Source organism: Elgaria multicarinata, chromosome 5 (genome assembly GCF_023053635.1).
Source record: "Elgaria multicarinata webbii isolate HBS135686 ecotype San Diego chromosome 5, rElgMul1.1.pri, whole genome shotgun sequence".
Lineage (NCBI taxonomy): Eukaryota > Metazoa > Chordata > Lepidosauria > Squamata > Anguidae > Elgaria > Elgaria multicarinata.
Window position 1 is genome coordinate 55,418,055 of NC_086175.1, and position 16,446 is coordinate 55,434,500.

The following is a 16,446-nucleotide window of genomic DNA, read 5'->3' on the forward strand; positions in this document are numbered from 1 at the left end:
GTCCCAAAATGAATTTTGTGTAAGTGCCTGACTTTTTTGGAGCGGAGTTTCCAGGGTTTGACACCGGATGGCTTTGCAATGGCCATCCCTGCTTTTTGTAATGACTTACCTAATGAAGAGATCTAGAGATCTCGAAAGCTTACACATTTTTGTGAGATTTTTGGTTGTCCTCATAGACGTATTGCACTAATATGGATTTTGGAATTTTTCTTTTAATATGGATTTTCTGAATTTTTCAATTCAGGTGTGTGTGTGTGTGACTAAAATATGAGTTTTTAATAATTTCTTTACAGAAGAGGCCAGTTTGGAAGACCAGTTAGTGAAAGGTGTAGCTATTCTTCTTTAGGAAAAAAAAGTTTATATTCCTATTTCTTTATTTATTACATTTTTATACCACCCAATAGCAGAAGCTCTCTGGGCAGTTCACAAAAATTAAAACCATGAAGAACATAATAAAACAATCAACAATCTAAAAATACAGTATAAAAAGCACAACCAGGATAAAACCACGCAGCAGAAGTTGATATAAGATTAAAATACAGAATCAAAACAGTAAAATTTAAATGTAAGTTAAAATTAGTTGTTAAAATACTGAGAGAATAAAAAGGTCTTCAGCTGGCGACGAAAGGAGTACAGTGTAGGTGCCAGACAGACCTCTCTGGGGAGCTCATTACACAGCCCGGGTGCCACAACAGAGAAAGCCCTCCTCCTAGTAGCCACCTGCCTCACTTCCTTTGGCAGGGGGGCTCACGGAGAAGCAACAAATCCTTTTAAAAAAAATCCCTTGTCTTTCATTTTAACTTGTACTGTTGCAAAGTAGTTTTAAACTGACCCAGTTCTTTATTCCTCTTTTGTACTGGTGCTGTAATGATTTCTAGTACAATTTTATGCCTGCCTGCTCAGAAATAGGCCCACTTAATTTGATGGGACTACTGCCAGATAAGCGTGAAAAGGATTGTAACCCGAAACAATTGGCTTTTTTTCTTAGTAGACATGCATAGGATTGCACAGCTAATTTGGTTTTTTTCTTTTAATCTGGAAGTTGCATTGACGGCCCTTTGGGTGGCCAAAAGCTGAGTACCAATTTATTTATTTATTTATTTTAAAAGTTAAACAATAGGAGTGACAGAGAGAGAATAGCTCTCATTAGAGCAGCCTTCCCCAACCTGGTGCCCTCCAGATGTGCTGGACTACAACGCTTAGCATCCCCCCCCCCCCCCCATGCAGCATGGGCTAGAGATATCGGGGTGGGGGTTGAGCACCATCCATCAACAAGAGACATCGATCGCTTTTCTCCTCCAAGAGTGCAACCCTAGAACTAGCTTCGCGGGAGTAAGCACCACTGAAGTCAATGAAGGTTACTTCTGAGTAGACGTACAAAGGATTGCTTGGCGCTGCGTCAATAAGGCTGCACAAGCACCGAAACAAGGGCCAGCAAACCGCGGCTGCGAAGGAGCGCGCGACGGTCCACAGCGGGCCACAGCCAAGGGCGGGAGCGCGCACGCAGCCCCCTGCGTTGTCGTCACGGAGGGGCGGGGCTGCGGACGGAGGTCGGCCGGCAAAGTGGAAGGGCCGCTTTCAGTGGCGCGGCTGGGCCCAGGTGAGGCGGGAGGGCGCGCTGCCTTTCGCAGGCTTGGGGCGGGCAGATTAAGGCGAAGGAGCTGTGAGGCGAAAACTGGGTGGGATTTTTTTTGCCTCCGAGAGGTAGCTCCATGCCATATTCCCTTGACCTGGAGGAATGAAGCCTGAAATTGTCCAGGTTGCTCCTTTCTTTCTCCCCCCCCCCCCTCCGCCGGAAGACCAAAATAGCTGTTCGGGAGGCAGAGCTTCCAAGTTTTAACTGCTGCCGCACCAGCAGGAGCTTCCCCGGACGTGGAGACGCAGTGCCGGGGGCGGAGTTGCACAGGGTTGGATTCTGCCTTCTTCGTTGATGTTTCAAAGCTCAGGAGTCCTGTTTCTGTGCCCTCCTACAAGAAAGAGTAAAGCCAAGTGAGAACCCCCTGGATGTTAGGAATCAAAGTCCGACAGGCCACCCTCTCTGACGAGGAAGATAGTTCTGTGAGAGAGAGAGTTATGGCTACTTAGGGTGCAAACCTGTGCTTGCTTAGACCCGGGACGGGGTGGGGGTGGGGGTGGGGGGAGGGAGATCCTTCGACTCCCAGCATGCCCCAGCCAGTTGTAGGACTTTTTTCGGGATTAAATATGCATAGGATTGCACCTTTATATAAGCTGCATGAACAAAGATCCTCTGCACATTCTCAAAGGCACTCTCTTTGTTATTTCACATGCTCAGTATTGCTAGTGGATTCTGAGGCAGGGCTGTGGTTCATATTGGGATATATATGCACACATCTCCAACCTGCATTCTATATGTGGCACCAATCACCTTGCTTTCTGCATATGGGATAAGCAAAGAACCTATATGTCAACCTTCCCCAACCTGGTGCTCTCCAGATGTGTTGGACTACAACTCCCAACGTATCACAGCCAGGTTGGATAAGGCCGACTTATATCCTTTCAATAAGTTATGAATGTGACAGGACACAAGAAGCACTATGTTCTCAAAGGTTTGAGGTAGGGTGACCACATGGAAAGGATAGTAGTGCTCCTGTATCTTTAACAGTTGTATAGAAAAGGGAATTTCAGCAGGTTTCATTTGTATGCATGCAGCACCTGGTGAAATTCCCTCTATCACAACAGTTAAAGCTGTCCACCTTTCCATATGGTCACCCTAGTTGGGGAGCAATTGGTTTTTCTTCTAAGTCCCCCCCCCCCCCCAAGGACAGTCTGTTATTACCTTCATGCTCATTCAGTTTGCTACATACAGGGAGGTGAAGTTCAAAATTCTGCAAACTGGCCTCTAATAAATTATCTGTTAAGATTTAAGATCCCTGGGATTCCTTATTTGTATAAATAGGATTCAGCATACACAGAAACAATGACCCCCTTTTGCTATTGTCTGTTTGATGCCAAACAAAGCCCATTGTTCCTCCTTCATTCCTGTTCCTATAAACTGAATGACTCCTGTGTGATGAGTCTTGCCCTTGGTTGCAATTCTATGCTTGGCACACAGACTCTATAGCTTAGCAAAAGCCATTTTGCAGCTGTACTGAAAGAGCGACAAGAGTATCCTGTGTTTAAAAGATACCACAGGATGCATTTATACACTCTACATTTAAATAATGTCCAGCCTAATCCTATGCGTGTTTACTTAGAGATATGTCCTGGTGAATTCAATGGGCTTACTCCCTAGTATGTAGGAATAGGATTATAGCCTTATTTATTTTATTTCCTGTATTTAAAAGATTGATATCTTGTCTTTTGGCTCTAACAAGGGCCCCCAGTGTGTTAACCCTTAACACATATACAAGCATTGTAAGGAGTATCATATCTATTTTGTATTCAATATGTGGATTGAATATGTTATAGACTACTATTTGAAAAGCCTCTGTGTCATCTGTTGACTTATCTAAATTGGTTCTCTTATACCACTTCTTTCAGTACAAAGCTGTATAGTGGTTGTAAAAACACAACTCTGCTACTTTCATTTTAGGATTTGAAATGTCCGGCAGAAAGGTCATCGTGACTAGAGCTGCTTGTATAGAGAATCTACTATCTGAAAAAAAATACCAAGATATTGTGAGTCATCTTGCATATCTTGAAACTGTTGCTATGACTATAGACCATCTCCAGGAGACGGAGATTGCCAGAGCTGTGTTCAGAATCCTCAAGAACTGTCCTTCTACGGTTCTGAAAAATAAGGCAAAGCATTTACTGTCAAAGTGGAAAACACTTTATAAAAATCATTACCATCAATCTATACAAGATAAGCCAGCATTGTCTGATAATGCCAAAGAGGATTCTGATCACCTTCAAATGGCCTTGGAAGATGTAAGCTCTTCTGAAAAATTGAATCCGTATGAAAAATTAGATCCTGCCAATTCCAACAGTTGCCTGCCATCAGAAAACCATCTAAAAGATACTGAAAGAAATGTGCAAAAAGATAATGCAATTCAACCAGCACTTCTGGAGCATTCTAGTTCTGTTAGTGAAACCAGCCCATGTCAGGATCACACTGCAGCTGTGAGATGTAAATGCTCAGAACTTCTTTATGAAGCTTTGATGGACTCTTCAACAAGTAATGAAGAAAGTGAAAAGCATCGCAAAATAGCTGAAGAAATCGAACAATGCATTTATACACTTCATGCTAAGATTGATAGAAAATACAAGAATTGCGTCCGAAGCAAAGTTTCTAACTTGAAGAATCCTAAAAATTCTCATTTAAAACACAATCTGTCTATAGGGGTTCTTAGTCCTAAGACATTTGCTGATATGTCTGTGCTTGAAATGGCACATGATGAGCTGAAGCAGCTCAGGGCTTCATACACAGAATTATCTGTTCTGGAGCATCAACTCCCCCAAAGTATCAACGGTACACAGACAAATAAAATAAAATGTAGACGCTGTGAAAAATTTGATTGCACTGTTACTGTGATTGCCAGGGGAGCTCTTTTCCTTCCTGGTTGGGTACGAAATACAAATCCAGATGAACAAAAGATGACTTATGTAATTTGTAATGAATGTGGAGAACAGTGGTACCACAGCAGATGGGTTTGTTTGTGATAATGCATCCTTTAATGAATATGTCTTTAGAGGAAATAAATATAAAATATGAAATTACTAAAGGACAAATATCTGAGTATGGAAACATTTTAAGTGCTTTAGTGTTTTGTAAAGCCATAAAAATGTGGATGTGCATTATGAAGGAAATGGTTATACAACTACAAGAAATCAGAATATGCTTCTAGTCTTTTCCAACTTGTTATAATAATGAACATTATTATAATGCCATCAATGTAATATAATTAGAAATATATAAAATTCCAAAAACATATTAAGACTGATTTCACACACACACACTCCACCAAATATACTAGTAACTTTCTGGACTCATTTTAAGTAATGGTGGGCCAAACTGCAGTATAGGGTTTCATAAACATTGTCATACTTCTTGAAATCCCACCCTCTTTCGCAGCTTTTCAGGAAAGACCCCAAAGGGTTCATTTACAAGGGAGAGTGCTTTCTTGGCACAGGTGCCCCTCTTATGGAATGCCCCCCCCCCCAAAGAGTTCCACATGGCACCAACCTTGCCTTTTGGCCCTGCAGGCAAAAATATTTTGATATGCCTCAACATTTTAATAGTTTTCTCCTAATTTCATTGAGCAAGTTTTGACTGTTTTGAACTTTAATCAGCTGTTTGGGTTTTGTTTCATTTTGTCCTATTTCATTTATGCTGCACTCTACCTTGAAATATGAGACAAAGGACAGTATAAAAATGTTTTAAATAAATATTGATGAATACCTCTGGGTGTTTTTTGTTTTGGTTTGTTTTTTAAAATCAGTCATTGTGTGTATGTGTCTGTACATCCTAAACCAGGGGTGAGCTTAAGATATACTATGGTTATCTACAGGATGACTGGCCAGTTTCTGGTAAATCACCCAGTTCTTGTTGGTTGCTGGAATTTTTTTGCGAAGAATGATGGACTAGGTGGACTTTGATCTGAGATAACAAGAGATGTTTTTCTCCTTATCTTCTTAATCAAGTGTGTGTACACAGGATCACTTCATAGAGATTCACCATGCCTTGATCCTGAGTATGCTCTCTTGCTTTATAAATTTAAAACACATTGGTGGGCTAGTTTTTTTGTTTTGTTTTAAACCCATGCAACTCTGGTACCCCTAGCCTTGACTTAAGCATAAGTAATTACAGGATGGAGAGAGCAATCCTATGGGCCCTGAGCAAGCATCCAAGGGACCGTAGGATAATTCAGTTACCCTCCTCCAAGATCCAACCCCCTACCGACACCTCGCAGCAGGCATGGAGAGAACTGTGTTGACTGCCTCTCCAAGGTCAGAAACGCAACCTCAGAGAGGGAAAAGAAGGTGTTTCAGTGGGGTTGGAGGGGGGGGAGGATACTGGAGAAACCAGGATACGATTTATCCTGAACCTCCTTCCCTCCCCTTCTGAAGCGCTCTCACTAGATGGGCTGAAAAGCCTGTCTACTGAAAAAAACAAAAATGGTAAGCAGGGAGGCAAAGATCACCTCTGTTGCTCCTCCCGCCCTGCTAGCTTCAGCGTGGCAAGGCATAGGAATCTTGGAAGCCTCCCAGTTTGGCACAACCAAGCTGATAATGGAACAAATGGCAGAATCCTATATACAGTATGTTTACTTGGAAGTAACCCCATAGCATTCAGTGAGGCTTCCTCTCAAATGTGCATAGGATAGCAGCCTAAGTTACAGGAGTAACAAGTTGTTGTTTTTAAAAAAGTCTGAGATGTTAATGTAAACTGCAATTAAGTGAGAAGTACACATAGAAATACAAATATACCAATGCCTCTTAATTGAATCGTTTGTTAAAACTTGAAGTTAAAATTTCTGGAAAGAAGAATGTATAAAAATGGCAAGCTATAAAATACTGAGTTAGTTGACATCAGAGCCAGGCTTAAAATAAAACACTAGCTAACAAATGCATATTTGAGATGTTTGGAAATAAGTTTTAATATTTTGGTTGTAGCTGTTAATGTTAAGTATTCAGAACAACAAGCCATGGATTGGATCCAGGATTTGCCTTCCCTGGACAGAACAGCTTCACTCATGGAAGATGCCTCCACCCTATTTTGGGGGATCCCCCTTCCCTTGCACCATATCTCACCCCAATCAATAGGGTCCCCCAACCCTCTGAATAGCATTTTCAAGGCGTTTCAGAGGCTGCTGTGGGGATGGGGAAATTTGCTTATGCCATCCCAGTTTCAGATATTTAAGTCTGGATGCAATCCTATGTTTCCTCATGAAACAGAAGACATCGGATGTTTTAATTCAGTCCAATAATTACATTTAAAAAAATAATAATACTCTGTTTGACTGGCAAAATCATATAAGAAATCCCATGGTTTGAAGGAGTTTGCATGACATGGTTTGTGCTATTAACCAAACCAAAAAGGAAATGTATCCTAACACAAGAACAAAAAACTAACTGATCAATTGGGATATATAAACAGGTAAAAATAAAATTCACAAACCTAATGTATAGGAATTTTGTATCTTCAAATGTAAATATCTTATTCCTAATATGACATAGAAATAAATTATGTTCAAAAAACAAATGGAAAATAAACACATTTTAATAAACAACAGATTTATGTCTTCAAACTAAAACTTACAGCTATCATTATTCAATACAAACTAAAACCATAATCAAATTGTTTCAACCATACGTCTTCAGAGGTTTCTCTCCTCCCCACCCCACATAACCCATAGCTCTTGACTTCTCTCCTACCCATATCCCGCTGCCCCAAGCCCTGAAATCACAGTGAAAAGTGCTGGAAGCTCAGCATTCTTCCCTTGAGAGATCCTTGGATCCACACTCTTACAGAACTGTGGTACCAGAGGATGCTCAGTCACCATTTTTCAGCACAGACCTGCCTGGCAGTTATGCTGCTTCTGCTGCTTTGAGTGACAGCCACAGAACAATGTTTCCAAAATAAGTGACAGAATGGATGAGTGGAGAGGTGGCAGGAAGAGGGAAGTTACAGAACTAAAAATGGAGGAAAAATAAAAGGGGGCGGGGCGGGGGACAGGTAATAAGAAAGTATGAAACAAAAGATGAGAAGGTGTGTGTGCATGCCATGTGCTCACAGCCTCCACCCACCTACTCAAAACCTGATGTGACCCTTAGAGCTTAGAAGTTCCCCACCTCTGGACTACAGGCTGGCAAGAAAGTATAAAGCAGAAATCTCCCCTGCCCAGTTCCACCATGTGTGATGCAACCAAAGCATGGATATTTTCCATGAAAAACTGTGTTTTAGCACTGTGCTCATTTTCTAACGTTATTCCCATGCTTAATCTTAGTAAAATGAAGATGCAATTCTGTCTTGGAGCATGAGTGAATGTCTAAAAAGTTCAACACAGTGATGCTGCAAAAGTCACCGTATGTTCTTTGAAAACAGGGACCAAGTGTCCTGTTCTTCATTCGTCTCTACAGCTCGCTCACAACCACCCACTCGCTCTAGCAGGTCTTTATGTCTACCTCAGAAACCTCGGAGTTTATTTATCTTCTGCAATAAAGCATTCCCTTCTATATTCTGCAGACTTGTGGCATTTTTCAATATATATTTTAAAAAAGAATTTCAATTTTAAAAAAATTCAATTTTAAAAAAAATCATATGGGGTTTTTTTTTTATAAGAGTAGCAATAAGAGAAGGGAACCCTGTAAACATGCAGAGGGAATAATACAACAAAGTCAACAAGGGCACAACTCCAGCAACAGAAGTTGTAAAGGCCTAGTATTGTGGTAGAGCAGCGGTGAAAATATATGAAGATAAAAAATTCAACTAGAATGACTCAGGAAATTGAGTAATCTGTCAACTGGATGAGAGCTGGTTGGCATAAACTATGAATGGATATCATTTCTTCATGAAATTGTAGCCTTGTTTAACTTTAACAGTCCTGCGATAATTATCTCTTTCTACCCTCAACCCCCCAGAGAGAACTCTGAAACTAAAAAGGAGGGTCTTTTACCAAGTTCAGACAATGATTTGAGAAGGAAAATTAAGCTTTAAAACAAGTTCATTTAGATTGCATCCTCCTACCATGTAAGAGTATTTGAATTAAATTGGGCTAACTAGAATTAGTTCAATTAGCTGTATTCACTTGATTGGAATCCTGTTGGACGTTATGACTAAGGGTGCAATCCTATGCATGTTTAGATAGAAAAATTGCTACAATTCCCAATGTTGGAAGTTGTAGGACTTTTTAATGCCTAAACATGCATAGGATTGCATCCTAAGTTTACAAACATTTGCAGTTTTAATGGTGTGGTGTGGTGTAGTGGCTGAAGTGTCAGACTGGGAGTCGGGAGACTCAGGTTCTAGTCCCCATTCAGCCATGGAAAGCCACTGGGTGACTTTGGGCCAGTCACAGACTCTCAGCGCAACCCGCCTCACAGGGTTGTTGTTGTGAGGATAAAGTGGAGAGGAGGAGGATTATATACGCCACCTTGGGTTCCTTGGAGGGGAAAAAAGGCAGCATATAAATGCAATAATAAAAAAATAAATTTGTAGCCATCCTTCTAGGCCTTGAAAGTGAGTCTGACAGGAAATAAATAAATAAATTTTATTTATTTATTTCATAATCTGAGATAGATTTATTTTAAATCAATCTGCTGCCTACTGGATGGAATAAGTAACTCTGTCACTGAAAACTAACTATCTCTTTCTCTCTCAGGACGCCCAAAAGAGACAGGAAAAACTGAGTAGAGCTAACCTCAATGGAAATTTTGAACAAATGATCTGATGGGAGAAGAACTGTGAGGGAACTGGCTGTCATTTCCGGTTATGACCTTAATGAAGGCCGTGCTCTTTGCGCATGCCTGAAGTCCGAGGCAGACATTCCTACCGAACAGGTTTGAACCGGTTGTGCTATGCTGCCAAGATGCGCACGCAATTCCTTTGTGTAAAAGTGTGGGCGTTTCCTCTGCATGAGGGGCGTGTATAAAAAGCCCCTCCTCCCAGTCCCCAGGGCAGCCGCTCGTGGACTCATCCCGTGCTGCTGTTTCGCTAGCGAATAAAGCTATCTGTTTGGACAAGAACTTTGGTGTGGACTCCAGTTTCTCTGTGTGGGCTCCAGTTTTTCCGTAACATTCCTGGCGCCCAACGTGGGGCCGCTTCCTTCAACAAGGAAACCTCACGGAGTACTGGACAGCCTGCCAGGGAGATTTCCCCCACTCCAGCTTGCCTCCTCGCAGCTCCCCCCCCCCAGGCGTCCACCGACACTAATCGGGAGCGCGCCATCAGCTTGCCTTCGGCTTCGCTGATGCCTGGTGATCTGGGGATGGACCGACCTGAGGGGGCGGCGTGGACGCAGCTGAACCTCTGTGGAAGTTTTGCTACAGATACCTTTCTAACCGGCGCCGGAGCTTCAGACAGGCGAGTAACAATGGGCTCTCTGTAATCTGTTTCTGTTCTGTTCAGCCAGCTCCCAGGAGCTGAAGGAGGGGCTGGATCAACCCCTCAGAAGCCGGAAGGTTTCTCTGTTTTTTGTTTCTCTGCTGGGCTGGATTTGGGGAGGAAGGGTGTTGCCTGTGTAATTGGTGTGTGAATGGCAGCCTGATTCCCATTGTTGACCATTGGATCCATCAGTCCTCTGGCGCCATTTTCTGCCTGGAAATTCCGGCAACGTGGGCTGGCAGCGTGTGATTGTGAACCTATTGTTTCACCAACTGACTCCCCCACTACCGATAGCCAGTTGGTTCCCCGTCTACCCACCTGATTTGTCTGTCTGTCTGGTGAGTTTAGAAAGTTAGGATGGGGGGAGGTTCTTCCACTCCATTAGATTCATGGTAGAGCTTTTTTTGCAGAAGTTTTTTTTTGACACTACCCAGTGTAATGTACAAAGGCGAAGAAAGATAAAAAGAATCCAACCCACCGCCTGAGGCAGCTCACTTACAGTGCTTCAAAGGACAAACCAATCATACCTTGTCCTCAGGAAGAACTGCCGCCGCCTTATGTTTCGCCTACGGTGTCCCAGATGAGGCCCCCACCAACGGTGCCCACTGTTCAGTTCCGCTACTACAGAAAAGTTGGTGTTGTGTTAAAGTGAAAGAAAAAAAAATGTCAGTTTATGTTTTCCACCCGGCCCAAGTGAAAAGAGAATGTTTTTTTGTTTCCCTCCTACGCATCCCCCTTGCAGCCTCCTCCTCCCTAGTGTTTTTTTTTTTTTTTTTTGCTTCTCCTATGCTTAGCAGCTAGAGATAAGCAGTTTTGTTTCAGTGAAAGTTTTGTTCTCAGTGGAAGTAGTCCAAAGATTTTGAAGACTTTCTGTATTTTGTCTTTCACTAACCTCAGATAATTAGAAAATGTAGAACCCCATTTTCACGGAAGAAATGTCTTCCATAGCTTTGAAGATTCACTGCCTGAGTTAAAAAGCTCCTTGTAAGCACAAATAGTTTTGCCAACCGTTGTGCCAAGATGGGAGAAAGGGAAAGTATGTTGCTGAATGTCAGAAGTATGTAAAGTATGTGAATAGAAGTGGTGAAGAAGATAAGAAGTTGAAACATAGGGGAGGAAGAAAAAGAGAAGAAAAAAAAAAAAAGGAAAGTGTTTGAAGGTTAGTGTACGTGGCATGGTTTTTGACCAGAAGGAGAAGGGGGGTAAAAGACTGCTGCCTTGAAAAAGTTAGTGAATGGACAATCTTGCGTCCTTTGCTGACGAAGATTGGAAATACTGAATTGCTATATTTTTGTGTGTTTTGAACGTTGTGTTCTGAAAATTGCCCAGCCCTAAATGCAACTACAATTGAAGCCTAAAGCACCCCTGTGTTCTTGCATCAGTATCCTTTGAAATTAGAAGCCAGAAGAAGAATACAGCTATTGCTTTTTAAAAATGGACTTGTGAAATGATTAAAGCAATTAAAAACTCCAGCTTGCATTACTGTGTTTGCACTACCAGCCTCAAGTGTGCTGTGCCAAAAACGTGGCACAGACCAGTGGAGTACAGTGGAAGAAGCTGACACCTGAACCCTGCCTGCCAGTCCAGATATGAGATCAACCTCCTTGTGGACCCAAGGCTTGCCTCATTGAATCCTGCCACGTTGATACCTGAACTACAAAGAACTACAAAGAAGAAGTTCCAGAGCATGAATGCCTTGATGTCTTGCAACTTGGCACCAAACCTTGTCCAGACCTATATGATGACCTCGAGTTGTTTACTGATGGATCCAGCTACAATTGTACAACAAGCAGCTGAACTCGTAGTATGCACAGAAGCCCTGATGCTTGTTTCAGGCAAAAGACTATATTTACTGATTCAAAATATCACATGGACAGATTTGGAAAGAAAGAAGATTTGTGACTGACCATGGAGCAGTGACCCATGGAGAATTAACAGTTGATCTGTTAGAAGCCCTGATGTTGCCAAAAGAATTGGCTAATTTGTCTACAAACAGCTGCCATAATTGGAGCTAGCCCATTTCTCAGTATTTGAATCCACCTTATGAAAAAGAAGACTTGGAATTAGCACAGTAACTCAAAGTTTTCAAGAACCCAGAAAGATGGGATTTGTTACCCCTGATGTGCCAAGAATCATCATGACCTCCCAGTTTAAAGATCAGGTGTTTAATGACTGAAAGACTTTTTGAGAACCATGATCAATAAATGCTCAGTGAATTGTTTTTACTGGCTTCATTTGTAAATGCATCAAAAGAAAAGCCCCTGCAGACATGGACTTGTTATCTTTTTTTTTAAGAATCCAGAACACCATCACCCTGCTCAGACATCTGGAGACTGCAGGTTACCGTGCTAGTCAAGCCAAAGCCCAAATCTGCAAACAAGAAGTGACATATCTGGGCTTTATCATCAAGAAGAACACTCGACTTTTAGCTGCCAGCAAGACCCAGGCAATCAATTGTATACCCCAGCCCCGGAACAAAAAGAATTACGAGTTTTCCTGGGCATGGCAGGGTACTGCCGGATCTGGATCCTGATCTACGCCGCCCTGACACAGTCCCTCTATGAACTCTTGAAACAGAAAGTCCCTGAATCCGGGACCCTAGACTGGACATCTGAAGCAAAAGAGAGCCTCCGGAATCTTAAATCAGCCCTTACCAGTCCACCCGCTCTAGGACTACCTGATATCAACAAGCCCTTCCACCTCTATGTAGACGAAAGGAAGGGCACAGCCGTGGGCGTTCTGACCCAGAGAGTGGGTTCGTGGAATCGGCCTGTAGCATACCTAAGCAAGAATACTGATCCTGTGAGCAGAGGTTGGCCAGGATGTCTCCGATGTATCGCCGCCGCATGCCTGCTCTTAACTGAAGCCATTAAACTTACCTATGGGCAGCACATAGAAATCACTGCCTCGCACTCCATGAAAGCTCTGTTAGAAACCCACGGACCAAAGTGGATGACCAACTCCCGACTTGTCAAATACCGAGCACTGCTGTGTGAGAACCCTAACGTGCAAGTGAATGACTGCGTAGCCCTGAACCCTGCGACTCTGATGCGCTTGCCTGAGCCAGTTATACATGATTGCCAAGAAATAATGGACACCATCCATTCTTGCAGACCCGACCTAAAAGACAGTCCTGTGCCTGGCAGCATCGTCCTTTTCACTGATGGAAGCAGTTTTGTCCAGCACGGTGTCAGAAAGGCGGGTTTCGCCGTAGTGACAGAAGATGATGTCCTAATTGCTGAAGCTCTTCCACCTGGCACGTCCGCTCAGAAAGCTGAACTCTTAGCTTTAATCGCTGCACTAGAATGGGGAAGAGAAAAGAAGATCACGGTCTATGCAGAGTTACAAAGAAAGCCTGTTAGGGAAGACGTGGGACGGGCCATACACCATTATACTGACTACACCTACTGCTTTAAAGGTCCAAGGGAATTCCAGTTGGATTCATTGGAGCCGAGCCAAATTAGCCGCACCCGAGAGATGGCAGGCCACGAAAGGTGCGGGCCTAAAGTTCACCCTGAGGAAACAGCCCTCACCGCTGGACGCGACGGGAGAAGACTCCTCGGGACCGGCAACCGAGGGAGCGAAATAACTGGGGGCGCTGCATCCCCTCTCAACCTGGAAAGAAGAGGTGGACACCGCCCGAAGCACGTTTTGCCTATTTTGCTCTTCCTGCTGACCCTGAGCATATCATCCCAGAAGTCAAAACTTGATCTCTGCTCCTCTTGTATACAAACAGTGAAACTGCATAACCAAATCAAACAGACTATTATATATCAGAGTAAATTGCAGTGTACTGAGACCAAAACGTCTTGCACTTTCCGTAATGTTTCTTTCTCAGCATGTTCTCTTAATGACAAAGTCACATGTTTTGATCCCAGAGAAAAATCCTGTTAAATGGCACCTAGAGGTCAGAGATGCTAACCAGCAAGGTACACTATTGTAGAAAATACCCCTTAGAACCCCAAATTCTCCAGCTTCTGTGATCATAGACCCTTGTAAGATCTCCCACTGGCCAGATCAGTGTGGAGATCTCAGCTGGGAGAAGACATACATGCACGAAGACAAATATATATGCCCCTCCACAGACCCGATGCAGACTACCATCCCCAAACAAGCCAATTGCGATAACAGCTGTCCTTATTAGAACTGTGTATGGTGGGCCACTTATCCAACAACACCCCCCCTTAGTAAAATCCACGCCTCTTTAACCAAAGTGCCAGTCCTCAGTAACTGCAAAGCACAACAGTGCAACTTAATGAATTTTACCGTTTTTAACCCACAACAGTTCGTGACCACTTTTGGGAACCAATTCGGGCTCCGCATTCATGGACGGGGAGCAGATCCCCTGGGGCGGATTTATCTGAAGCTCACCCAGTTTGTAGAAACAGGCCACACCATACAAGAGCACTTCTTCCAAGACTTTTGGAAAGAAGTCGAACAGCCTTTTGAAGTGCCAGAGATAGCGCGCAACCTTTTTGTCACTTTTGCAGAAACTGTCGCTGCGACTCTGAATGTATCTAGTTGTTATGTATGTGGAGGAACCAACCTAGGAGACCACTGACCCCAATCCCCATAGTCAGTGGATGCTGACAAACACCCTAATTGGAAGGTGGTGCATCCAAAGAATATCTTCCGGGGGGCCCAAGATCGGAGAAACCCCGTGTCAGACCATTACCACGCTGAACCAAACTATCTTGTCCTATTGACCAAATCAAACCGTCATACCTCCTAATCGCCCATGGCCAAGCTCACTTCAGGCCAGGGCTTAGGCTCATGGTTCAATTAGTTTGGTGGGCTAAAAGAGATGATCAGTATTGTTGTTATAAGAATTATGTTATGCTTGCTGTTACCCTGTCTTATGCCAATGATTATACAAAGTTTGAAGGACATGATAGAGCAAATTGCAGATAAACGTACTGCAGTGCATCTAATGGCCTTGCAGGATTACAGGCCAGTCCCTGTCAATGATGACAATCTGGGATAATGATAGCACTCTGTGCCTTCGCTAAGAGTGTATCAAAGGGGGGAATGTGAGGGAACTGGCTGTCATTTCCGGTTATGACCTTAATGAAGGCCGTGCTCTTTGCGCATGCCTGAAGTCCGAGGTAGACATTCCTACCGAACAGGTTTGAACCGGTTGTGCTATGCTGCCAAGATGCGCACGCAATTCCTTTGTGTAAAAGTGTGGGCGTTTCCTCTGCATGAGGGGCGTGTATAAAAAGCCCCTCCTCCCAGTCCCCAGGGCAGCCGCCCGTGGACTCATCCCGTGCTGCTGTTTCGCTAGCGAATAAAGCTATCTGTTTGGACAAGAACTTTGGTGTGGACTCCAGTTTCTCTGTGTGGGCTCCAGTTTTTCCGTAACAGAACTAGGTAACACAGTTACTGAAATCTAAGACATGGAGGTAGTCAATGAGGAGAAAATGGTCAACAGTATCAGAGGACAAGGACTTATGGATTTGGCAGTGAAATCATATGCAGTTTTCCCTTTTTCAGTTTAAATGTTTTTTTGTTTCAAAACACAAACAAGCAAAAACCGCAAACAAACAAGCAAACACCAGAAGAACAACAAAAACATACAAATTTAAAATAGACTTCCGATTTTCTCCACAGCAAAAATATGTAACAATATTTTCTCTTACTCTGTAATAACAAAAAAGTTCCCCTCTTTCTATTATCTTGAAGTTTTCTTCTTATTCGTTGAATCCACAGATAAAACAATTTTTTTTTCTAATTCCCGCAAAAAGACTCTAAGAAGTTTGCATTTGATGATATGCAGTTTCCAAGAGCAGGAAGACGTAATAGAGGTGTACAAAATGATGCATGGTGTGGAAAACGGGGTAGGGAGACATTTTTCTCCCTCTCCCATAATACTAAGGGAGGGGAAATCGTATGCGTGTTTAGGCATAGGAGAAAAGGGGGGATGTGGGGTTTATAGGACTTTTTTTTCTGGCTGAAGGTGCATAGGGTTGCGCCCTTATAGACATTAGTGATATGTGGCTGGAGAACACGCATTCACATTTACTTTGCACGTATCAGAAGTGGAAAAGAACACGCAGTAGAGTCTTTGGCTGAGTTCGGACAACACGCTAATCAACGGGGTGGGCGGGGTGGCGTTAATAGGAATAAAATGGAAAACGACCGTTGATTAGCGTGTCGTCCGAACTCAGCCTCTGAGTGCTTCAGAACAGCAGTTAACACCTGCTCAGTTTCCTCAAGAACCCCGCAAGTTAACCCGGGCCATTGGCCAGCCTCTGATTGCCCGAAAACGGAGGCGAAGGAGAGAAAAGAGCCCGTCCCCTAGCAACAACCTCTCGCTTAGTTGAGCCCGGAGAGGGCAGGGGAAGGCGCTGCCCTCGCCCGATATCACGTGAGGGCCCGACTCCGCCCCCATAGCGCAGCCTCCGCCATATTGTTTTTCCTCCAAAGTTCCCTCCTCCTCC

The 16,446-nt window shown here is 43.4% G+C and overlaps 1 protein-coding gene across 1 annotated transcript; it reads left to right on the forward strand.

Moving 5' to 3' along the window:
• Positions 1 to 1,531: 1,531 nt before the first annotated feature.
• Positions 1,532 to 5,361, forward strand: TCEANC (transcription elongation factor A N-terminal and central domain containing). Its single transcript, XM_063127525.1, has 2 exons — positions 1,532 to 1,600; positions 3,554 to 5,361. Exon 2 carries the CDS (start codon positions 3,562 to 3,564, stop codon positions 4,621 to 4,623), a length of 1,062 nt encoding a protein of 353 aa, XP_062983595.1. The 5' UTR covers positions 1,532 to 1,600; positions 3,554 to 3,561; the 3' UTR covers positions 4,624 to 5,361.
• Positions 5,362 to 16,446: the final 11,085 nt, after the last annotated feature.

Bases quoted from the DNA above. Each gene is read 5' to 3' on its own strand.
- TCEANC (XM_063127525.1), top strand. From the start codon at position 3,562: ATGTCCGGCAGAAAGGTCATCGTGACTAGAGCTGCTTGTATAGAGAAT.